At 48.2% G+C, this 11,217-nt stretch overlaps 1 protein-coding gene across 4 annotated transcripts in view; it reads left to right on the top strand.

Moving 5' to 3' along the window:
* Positions 1-545: 545 nt before the first annotated feature.
* The window catches only part of FAM171A1 (family with sequence similarity 171 member A1), a 98,374-nt gene continuing 87,702 nt past the window's right edge, over positions 546-11,217 (top strand). For 2 of the 4 annotated variants that reach the window (XM_056336485.1, XM_056336484.1), the window contains exon 1: positions 8,442-8,873. In XM_056336485.1, coding sequence (XP_056192460.1) covers positions 8,780-8,873 — 94 coding nt within the window. In that variant the 5' untranslated portion in view covers positions 8,442-8,779. Of the gene's footprint in view, positions 924-7,588; positions 8,026-8,441; positions 8,874-11,217 lie in introns of those variants that run through there. The other 2 variants (XM_056336483.1, XM_056336486.1) reach the window with 2 other exon arrangements.

Genomic DNA, 11,217 nt, shown 5'->3' with positions numbered 1-11,217 from the left:
GTGTTGACACCAAAGATAAGGGGTGAATTCTGATCAGTCAGAAAGAACTGTTCCTCAATTTAAAGAAGGAAAGAGGTTGAAGTAGGAAGGTGGGAGTTGATGGGGAAGAACCTGTACTAATAGAAATTTGGTAACACTGCTTGAATGAGACTGTGACAGTAGGCATTTTTAGGATAAAGCAAAGTTTAGAAAGATAAACTAGGATAAATGAATGAGATAAAACAGCTGGGAAGAAGGAGAAAGAAAATAATGGAAAGTACTGTTTAGAAGTATGGGTGAGGAGGAACAGTAAGCAGCTTTTTAATGGTAAAAGAAAGAACAAGGTTTTTGAGGAGAAGGTTAACATTTCCAATTCCAAAACTGATGTGCTTGAGGCTAAAAGGATGAAGAAAAAGTTGGAGCAGAAAGATAAATGAGATTTTGGTTATGTAGGCAACAACTGAAGCCATGAGAATAAGTGAAGTGGCCCGAAGCGAGAGGAAGTCTGAGAGCAGAGGTAACAGGCAAATGGGAGGAAGGGGAACCACAGAAAGGCACCATTGACTAAAGAACTTCAGTGAAATTGAATTTTAAAAATCTTTCTAAGATTATGGCTTCTGAGAACTATGTTTGCCAGTTTTGTATTGATTTATAAAGTGGTTTGGGGTTTTTTTCTTTTTTTCAAAAGACTAAAATCTGTACAGAACTTCTTAATGACAGCTCAAGGCCATTAAGCAAGACTCTCTTGCATTTTATTTTTGCTGACTTAAAGGGAGAAAACAGAAGGAACTGTCTTCAGGAGGTAAAGTGAAGCACAGGCACTCACAAACTCCTTGAATAGAGCTGTGCCTGGATGGGTGTTTTATCTCCATCAGCTTCCAGAAGAGCTGTACTGCTGCAGTGGCATGGGGAGAGATAACAGAGAGCAACAGCGTGACTCAGTGGTGAGGAACTCTGATCTAAACTGCTTTGAGTGTATTTCATCAAGGTGATTGAATGGAGAGTGGAGGCTCTTAAATTTAGTCATTCAGAGGTTTAGGGAAGACAGCGTAGTAAGGAAGGCAGGCATTACACCAAAATGACACTTTAGAAAGCTTCTATTTTGCTGGTATGCTTTTGCCATCTTTTTCTGTAGCACAAAGATAGCTCGGTTTGTTTAAATCTGATGGGTTTTGTTGTATTTTAAGAGCTGTGTGGCTGTTTAGACAATTATGTAAGTAGTGCCCAGCAGAATTTAAATCAAGCCTTTTCCAGAGAAAGTTTTAAGTTCTCCTAGCTAGTATCCAAATGATAGTCACCCCTTCAGCTAAATGGAGCCATAAATAACAAAAAAAAAAGGGAAAGGAAGTATTTTTGAGCTGAATAACAACTTCCTTTCAATTGTAGTCTGTGTAACCTTATAACAATGCCTAGTGTGAATGGTGTTACCTTTTCTTATTTTATTGAGAATTTGGTTATGTTGGTATTCTTACTAGATACTTAACTCTTGGAGTCAGGAGCTCATCTGAGACTCTCAGATATTTGTTGTTTGTTTTAAATTCATCTTTCAGAAATGCAGCAAAAAAATAGAGAGCATAATTACCTTAGAGGTTAAAAAACCACCCTTGCCAGCCACAAAATGTGCTAAATAATTCCATTTGAGGGTGGGAGGAGGTGAGGTGTCTGGTTTTTAATTGGACATTTAGGATTAGTGATACTGAAAATCTGAAATTAATGCAGTAAAGGCTAAGGAAAAGAACTCTGTGTGTGTGTGCGCGCATGCATGCATCTGATGCATTATCATGGTGCTATGTTTTTGGGTACACACGAAATAAATCTTAAGACCAGGACATAGTTTTCTTCTCAGCATTAAGCAAGACTGAATTTTTCTGTGTTTGTATGAGGAGCAACTGGCAGAGGATAAAATGAATCATAATTGCAGTTCTCTTTTAGAGCATCTGTGGTCAGATACAGAGATCTTGATTTTCTTGTCAGTGTTCTAATTTTGCATTATCTTAATGTTTTGTCTTCCAATTAAATGAAATCCCTTCAGCCTAGTGCTAGTGAGTTCTCCCTTATTTGTTGTTAATAAGCTGTCTGCAAAGCAATACACCCTCTCTGGCCTGTCCTCTGCACTTATAAAACTTAGTTCATAAAAAGATTATTTGATCAAAATAAAAGTGTTGATTTTAGTATTTCTCCATGTTTTAGAGAGAAAGGCTTCCAGATGTTATATACTTGAATATATTCTGCCCTAACTCAGTGGCAGCAAACTGAAGTATCCATGCCTGGCTTGCCAAGACATGTATTGACACTGGGAAATATCTAGGTACCAGGACTGGCATTTCAACATTGGACTGATAAACTAATGCCTGGAAGCCTTTTTCATCATATACTTCCACGAAATGTTTTTCCAGCAGAAGTACAGGTTGGTTCAAAAAAGTGATAAGTTATTGTACAGTATTTCTGAAATTAGATTTTCCCCTCTGGGAAAGGCTGAACAGCAGGATATGGAGTTTTTTTAAAAACCCTAGCCCAAAGACTCCTGAGAGTCGTTGGGGTCAGTCCAGACCTTTTCTTCTTCCAAGAAAGACTGAATATCAATCAGTTAGTTGTTTCAGTCTTCAGGGAGATACAAACACTGTGCCTCAGCTATTCTAAGGAGGCTTTGTAAAAACAGTGTCAACAGAGAAACCTAGGTTTTGATGTAGGCAGCTGCCTGGGGCAGCAGTCTGCAGGAGCTGCCATTCACCCCAGTAAGGGACTGATGTTTCCTTTCAGCTCACCTGCTAATAGGGTTAAGCACAGCTCACTGCTCCCAGAAGTGGACTTCAGTATTTCTAGCTATGCACAGGGCCAGACTTGCTGTTGTTCCTGCTAAGGGAAGCGCTGGGGTGGGAGGGACAGTGGCCACTTTGAAGGGCAGTCTGCGATCTGCTGGTAGTGGCAGTCGCTTCTCTCTCGCTTCTTCCCTGGTGCTGCTCTTCCCTTCCATTTCTCTTGGCTCTGAGCCTGCTCTTCACCTTCATGTGTCGTCTCACTCGGCAGGAGCAGAGCCTGGTCTTTCTGCTAAGAGGGAGAAGGTATCTGGGAAGGAAGGCAGCAGGGATCTGCTCATCTTCTGAGCAGATTGTGCTGGAGGGAGAGGCACAAGTTCACGGATACTGATAACCCCCATAGCTCGTGAAAGCTCCACAGATCCCACACAGCCCTTCCTTCATGCTTTCTTCTACTGTCTTAGAGCCCACTGACTCCTCGGTCATCCTTTCATCCCTGCTTCAGATCTACCGCAGTCTCCCAGTCCTTTCTCAGCTGCTGGAGCCCAGCCTCCTAAAACCCTCATTCTGAGCTCAAGACTCCCTGCTAGCCTCTCCTCTGCAACTTTAGGCAATGCTTACAGATCTCTTTTTTTTAAATCTCAACCTAGTCCTATTCTGGTAGTTCCCACAAGATAAATATTATTTTATTTAATATAGAAATAGGGCAGTAAAACCTACTTCTGGCTCTAACATTTGTTGAAGGCTTCAGCTGGTTCACATCCAGTTGTCTACCAAGGGATTTGGTGTGCAGTCAGGTGTGGGAACGTATTTCACACAGAACTGTTCCATACTGACTTCCCTACGTAAACAAGAACTTAGGTCATGCTTAGGCAAACATTTCTTTACCTTACGAGCATGTATTGGCACTAGTTGACTTCATTTCAATGTTGACATACCTTTGCTGTACTATTAATATGATCTGAGATCTTCAGGATAAAAGATATTTATGCCAAAGATCGTGTGCACCTACACTCAGCATGGTTACAACTAAAACAACAGTTGTATTCAAACACCGCTAGATTTCTAGTAAGGATAGGAAGTTGTTGTCCTGGCCATAAAACTTTGCTTTTATCTTTGAAAGCTCCAGGACTAAGTAGCTTCTATAGTTTGTATGTGAAATGTTGAATACCACATAATTAGTACCAGAAAGGCTCCTGGATAACAGCTTGCTGGAGACATGTCTTCATTACAAATACTTGTACCTCTTGATTCACTGATTTCACCTGCTATATAGAAAATATTTAACTATTAATCCAATATATATTAGTCATTGGCTGTCTGAGCACTGTTTTCGTAATTCACATTTGTGTACGTGGAAATAATACCACAAGAAAAACTGTCCTAGAAGTTGTGAGAGAGAATAGAAAATAACTAGTTATCCCAAACTTTTGCTTACGTGTATTCAGCACGCCATTCAAGTGTGTCTGTGAAACTACTTACTATAGATATAAGCCTAACCCCAAGATAAGCCATAGACTTTCCAGGGCACTCTTTGAACATGTCTACTAATGATTGGTACAGAGTGCCTCATTAATAGCTAATCATGTTGTAAGTATATTAGTATGAATTAATTGAATAGTCAAGTATTTGGAAATACGTGTGTTTGTACAATTTGAAATGTAATTAAATTATTTGTACAATGTAAAAATGTACAATGTGTATCCTCAATGTGGACTGGACCAATAGGAAATGCTGTAGGAGGCAAAAATTTCCTTTCCGACCATGGGGTAGGAGTAGGTCCAGCCGTCTAGTTCCCACTGCACCTTGAGTGCTAGGGCTCAAGTATTCTTTCTAAACATAAATCGCAGAAGAGTTGAGGTTGGAAGGCACCTCTGGAGGTCATCTGGTCCAACCCCCATGCTCAGGCAGGGCCCAGGATTGTGTCCAGCTGGCTTTTGAGTATCCCCACAGATGGAGACTCCGCACGCTCCCTGGACAACCTGTGCCAGTGTTCGGTCACCCTCACAGTGAAGAAGTGTTCCTGATGTTCCGAGGGAACCTCCTGTGTTTTAGTTTGTGCCCGTTGCCTCTGGTCCTGTCACTGGGCACCACTGACAAAAGCCTGACCCCATCCTCTTAGCACCTTCCCTTCAGATATTTATATATGTTGGTAAGATCCCCTCTGAGCCCCTGCTTCCTCAGGCTGAATGGTCCCGGCTCTCTCAGCCTTTTCTTGTAGGAGAGATACTTCAGTCCTTTTATCATCTTCATGACCCTTCATTGGACTCTCTCCAGTATGTCTGCGTCAATCTTGTACTGGGGAGCCCAGAACTGGACACACAGTGCTCCAGGTGTGGCCTCATCAGTGCTGAGTGGAGGGGAAGGATCACCTTCCTTGACCTGCTGGCAATACTTTGTCTCCTGCAGCCCAGGATACCGTTCCCCTTCTTTGCTGCAAGGACACACCGCTGGCTGGTGTATGACCAGAATTAGAGCTGAACTCTCACTAGAGCCTGACAGAGGTTATATTATGGTATTAGTGTCATTTAGAATCATAGAATGTTATTTACTGACACTCTCGTGTTTACTCAGGCTGCAGTAAATTGGCTCCTTTTTATCTTTAGAGGTGTCTGGCCAATGGGTATCAGCAAATAAGGCATGAAGACATGACTGGACTAGAACTGATAGTTGCTTAAGTTTGAGGAGGATTTGAGCTCTAAGACATGAACTATCCCATGTGTCATCGGGAGTGTTCATCCAGGAATCAATGGCATTACCAATATGTCAGTATTAGATACTTCAGTGCTCACTGAAGCAAGGGAGCGAAGATCATTTCAAGAGAAGATATTTGGAGGAATAGCTCAGCTTCATGACATGAATGGGTGCATTTATGAGAGTGCCACCATATAATTATATATATAAATTTATCTTATTCAGGAAGGGGACAAGCCCTGTGTGCCCAGCGTATGTGGGCTGAAATAAGGTGGGTTAACGCAGGGAGTGTGTGGTATTATACACAGCTTGTGTTTTCAGAATCTGCATAGCCTATTTAGGATCAGGCATCCACAACTTGCTTTGGTAGATCAAAATATTTATGGGAATATGGTGAAAAAGTATGGGTCGTCTTTTTGTCATCTGCCGTGTTATTGTTAGCTGGGATGTCATAATATTAGGAGCTGGATATTAACTTACACATAATTTGAAAAGAAGAGATTTGTGAAAAACCACTCTCAGAAAATTTTTTTTTTCTTCATGCCTAACTGGCTTTTGTGAAGTGGTAGATGTCATATGATGATATCTCTTAGTCATGAGATCCATATAGGTGAGCTAAATAAAACCCCAGAGCTATGAGACCACTAACCTCATAAAGTTGAATTTCATAGCTTCAAAGTACTTTACTGAAGCTAGGTAGCAAAACCACACGGGAAGGCCGAAGCAGTCTGTAATTCCAATGAGCTGTGGTAGTTCTCAGTGCACGGGAGAGGGGAAACTGCGGTGGTGAGCGGCTCCAAGAAGTATTCTTTCTTCTTTGAAGGAAAAAGGCACCAACAAAAAGTTAGCCTCTCGTGTGCCTGTAGCTTGTAGTATGAATTAGAAAACATCTTTCCTTGAACAGCAAATCTATTGCAGAATGGGTCAAGTGAGCAAATGCAGCCAAACCCGAGTCTTGAAACAGACCATTTGTTTACTAGTGGTAAAGCAAAATTTTCTATCTTTGTAAAAGTTGATTAAGGGCTTATGTAAATGGCTTCATGCTTTCTTAAATGTAAATTCTAGACAAAGTTCAGTGCAATATCTCATTTCTTTTCTAGCCCAAATCATTATGTGTTATCCACTGATGTTCTGTGAAAACAGTACAGCTGTATTCAGGAAAATGAGTATTCCTCTCTGTGACAAATTGCTCTAGCTTGCTTTATGGACAGGAATAGGTTTTATATATGTTTCTAGCATGAGCTTATCTGATTTATGCCAATTTAAATCTGTGGACATCCAGAGAAAGTGAAATGGGATCTCAAAAAAGATGCTGTGTCATGTGTGATTATTTACCACGTGGCCCACCTCCTTTCTTTAGAAAGGAGTTGCCTCGCAGTCACTAACTGCCCCTAAACTTCTATCAGTTTTGTTGGAAATCCACTGTGCTCTTCAGACCATGATAACTGTTTAGACATGACATGAGTTTACTATATTGAAATCTTTGTTTTATGACAAGCAGGAGTAAGATCAGATGATCTGTGTTTGCTCATTTGGTCTCCTCTGTGAACTGATTATCCTTTTTGTACCTACTTTTCTTACAGGACCGAGCTTTACAAATAAATCCTCTAAATTGTCAGGATAAAAAGATGAAGTTGCGGTGTCTACGCCCTATTTATCGGTTCTCAGAAAATGTATTTGAACAACCTAACAGTAAAATTGGACTGAAATATATTGCAATCAATGGAGTGTCTTTAAAAAGGAACTGGAAAATCAGTTTTAACAGTTTCTAAGGCACAAGAAGTTCATAAAATTCATAAAAGGAACAATCTGTAGCTTGTGGTATAGTTACTCTGGTCAAATACTGAAGTGACAAAGTAAACAACTGTACTGCTTTCTACACATAAATGCACAACGCATTGCATTTTTATGGGAGATTTTATTTAAAAATAGGTATTACAAATAAAACCTGAAGCTTTAAGACACCTCTGTGAGAGATTAAACTTGTAGGTTTACAAACTTCAGCCTTACAGGCAAGCTGAAGCCTCGGCAGTGTTTGGGAGCAAATGGTGGGTAACGGTGAGCTGGCGGGGCAGAGGCTGCGCTTTGCACAGCTGTGTAAAGGCTTCCCCTAACAGCTGTCTGCAGCGGCGGCCCCTGCGTCGGGGGCACGCAGGAGCGCCGGTCTCCCGCCCCGGGAAGTGTGATGCTCGGCGGAGCCCGGGGAGGGAGGAGCGAGCGCTGCTGGCCCGCTGTCTGTGCCGGCCCGGAGGAAGGCACACCGAGGTGCTCTTAGGGACGGTGCAAAACGTGCCGGTGCGAGACCCCCCAGCGAGACGGGCCCCGCGCGGCCGCAGCTCCCGCCGCGCTGCCGCTGCCGTGCAGAAGCCCCGGCCCGGCCCTGCCCTCAGCGCGGCACCTAAGCCCCAGCCTGCGCCGTTCCCGGGCAGGTCGCGGTAGCGTTTTGTACACAGTTTTGTATAAAGACCAGTAGATGGATGCATTTTCCGTTGTGCTTTGGTCGTGTTTCTTTTTGGTTTTAAAAAACGCGCTTGAAACAGCAGCAGCGGGGGAGCAGGCCGCGGGGGACCCTGTGACACGTCTCAGCCGTGCCATTGTAAGCCACCGCGTCCGTCTTCCCCCTCGTCCCTCCCGCCGGGCTGCAGCTGAAGGCGAGGGAGGGAGCCGCCGCGGCGGGGGACGGCACCGCCGAGGAGGCCATTTTGCAGCCGTACGGGGGGGAGGTGGCGGCGGGCGGCCCCGGCCCCGCGGCAGGTAAGCGCGGCAGCACCTGGTGGCGCGGGGCGCGCGCTTCCCGCCGGGGCCGCGCGCTGCCTCCGGGCGGCAGCCGCGCTCGCGAGGCGACGAGACCCCGCGCCAGGCCCCGCGCCTCGCCGGGGAGCGGCCCCCGGACCCGCGGCCGGCGGGGCGGGGCGGGGCGCGGCCGGCAGGGGGCGCTGTCCCGCCGGGCCCGCCGCGCGGGGCAGGGGCTGCCGCAAAGGGTTAACCAGCGGGCGGCGGAGCCTTGCTGCCCCTGCCGGGAGACCGGAGGGGAAAAAAAAAAATAAACGGGGGAAAAAAAAAACCCTTAAAAAATAAAACCAGGCAGGCAGCCGGGGCCGCGGAGCACGGCCGCCTCCCCCCCGCCGCCCGCCCGGGGGGACAACGCGGGACGCGGAGGCCGGGGCGCAGCGGCGGGACGACAATGCAGCAGGCGGAGAAAGCAGGAGGGGCAGCGCGCGGCAACATGGAGGGAGGCGCGGAGCGGGCCAGCCCCTGATGCGGCTCTTTCTCCTCCTCCTCCTCCTCCTCCGGGCAGCGGCTCCGGCGGCGATTCCCTCCCTGGCGGCGGCTGGCGGCGGCGGGTGGAAATGAGCAGGTCGGCGGCGCTTCTCCTCTGCCTGCTGGGCTGCAACGTGTGGAAGGCGGTGACCAAAACCTTAGGGGCGCCCGAGGCGACTCAAGGTCGGTGCGGGAAGGGCGGCGGGACCGGCCCGCTTTGTGCGGCGACCCCCGCGGGGCGGCGGGGGGCTGCATCGTGCGGGCGGCGGCAAACTTGGGGGGCCCGGCGGTTCGGCGGAGGAGCGGGGGCGGCCATGCGAGACCTCTCCCGGCTCCCACCGCCCGCGGAGCGCAGCGGGGGCGCCGCCTGCTGCAGACCCCCCGGGCCCGGGGTGGCGAAGGCAGCCCCGCGGCGGGGGTGCTTTTGTTAACGGAAGGGGCAGGGGCTGCCGCTGGCCTCATTGTGCTGCCCCCTCCCTCAGCGCCGCCGGAGCTATTGCATTGCGACCATCTCCCCCGGTTCCCCCCGCCTCCCCGCTGTGCCCGCTGCAGGGCCCGACGCGGCGGTGAGAGGCGGGCTGAGGGGCACCGGCGGCGGCAGGCCCTGCCACCGGCCGTGTGGGGACGCCGGGCAGCGGGCTGGCCCCCGGGTCTGGCGGCGCGGCTCGGCCCGCCGCCCCGGGACGTTTCCGGGCCTCGGCCGGGCCTTTTGTTCGGCGCGGTGGGCTGCCCGCCGGCCGGGCGGGGGCCTGTCACGGCGCCGGGCGGCCGCTGCGCCCCTGGGCAGCCGGGGAAAGGCGCTGCCCCGGCCGGTCAGGGTCGCCGGCCCCCTCCGCCTTCGCCCGGGCGGGAGCAGAAGCGGGGCAGTACCCGAGCCCCCGGGAGGCCTCGGCGGCTCCCCCGGCACCTGGGGCAGCTCCCGGGTCCTCTGGGCCGGGCCGGGGTCCTGCCGTAGGCTGCTCTGCCCTGATCCTCACAGGTGCCGTGGCGAGCGGTCCCCAGGGCGGCGAGGTGCACCTGCCCTCAGCCCCGGTGGGGGCTTGGCGGGGGGACATCCCCTGTGCCCCGCTTGCCACGGCCCTTGCCTTTGGTGGCGGGGCAGCCCCTCCACCGGCCTCTGACAGGGACCCTGCGGCGGCGTCGCGCCTGCCGGGACCGCGGCTGTGTGGGGAAGGAGAGAACTTGTCTACCTGGGGGTACGAAACGCATTAGGGGGAAATGCGACCTCCCCAGCGCTCAGCGCCAGCCCGATGGCACGCGTTGTCGAGTGTCTGAACATGCCATGTGGGACGAGGTGGTAGGGCTGCTTCGCTTCGGTGGCGAGCAGCGTCCGGTGCCTCCAAGCTTTCCTGTCTCATGTGTCGGTAAGAATCAGTAAGCCCTGCTTGCCGCAGGAAGGAAAATGTTAGAAGTAACCTCTTTGAATTCTGTCTTTTGCTGTATTTAGGGTATACTAACTCAGGTCTAGGTGGGCCTCTGCTCCGATACAGAGTATTCAAAAGGTGTTGGTACCTTGTAGCGAACTCTTCCAAGCTAGGCAATCTGGCATCAAGTGTAATGTCCTATTTCTGCCTTTTTTTAAGGACAAAGCAATAGCAGTTCTGGAATAAGAAGTACTAAACTGTAACTCAAAAGGCCAGTGAGCTCAGGACTGTACTGAGTTTATTGATAAGTGTGCCAGAAAAACAGAACGGTGTTCATCCCTTGAAAGTAGCACTTTGGATATGAAGGTATTATCAAAATTTATTGTAATTTCTGTGTCATATGGAAAATCTTTTTCATATATGTGATCAGAGTGGTGAGGTGTTGGCAGAATTAGTGCTTTTCAACTGCCCTGTTGATCTCATCTTCTGTTGTCAAGCTCAATTCATGGTATGTGGAGACTTGTCTCTATAGCAGCTACATCCATGTCAAGCCTGGTAGCTGATGATTTGAGTAATAGGCAGCTATTTCAGTGAGTGGCAAACGTTTCTATCTAAATCAAATGGTCTAATTTTATCTTCCATGTAAGAACATCCAAGTTTTCATAGGTAGCATAGTTTTCCAAAGTCTAATTACTAGCCCAGTCTTTACTCTTTGGACATGTACATTGGTAAGCGGATATGTAGAGCTATTCTCATATTGAAGTATATTCTGCTGACTATTTACCAGCCACTTACCATGAGCCTTTTTTGAAAGTTTATGCAATGCCAGCCTGTAGCCTTGAGTAAGTTCCTAATCATCAAGCATGAACATCTTCTGGGGAAAAGAGTTTTGGTATTGGGCACAGTCCTTGTTTGTATACTGAGCATAGTAAGTGCCAAGTGGTTGTAAAATCTAAACCGTTTTTCCCTCCTGCCCTTTTAGCACCATGGTGATAGTTGTAGCTACAGGTGAGGGACCATTGCCAAAGTTCAGGGATGTTTGCAGATGTCTAACTTTCCCCTTGCAGCTGGGAAGAGATTAGTGAAAAAACAAGGGATGGGAATAAAGGTGGAGTTGAGAAAGCCAGACAATGCCATCAGGGAGTAATTGTTTCAGCTGCAAT

The sequence above is a fragment of the Falco biarmicus genome, chromosome 4, assembly GCF_023638135.1.
Source record: "Falco biarmicus isolate bFalBia1 chromosome 4, bFalBia1.pri, whole genome shotgun sequence".
NCBI classification, from domain to species: domain Eukaryota; kingdom Metazoa; phylum Chordata; class Aves; order Falconiformes; family Falconidae; genus Falco; species Falco biarmicus.
The sequence above is the reverse complement of the archived record's forward strand: the minus strand, read 5'-3'. Positions and strand labels throughout refer to the sequence as shown.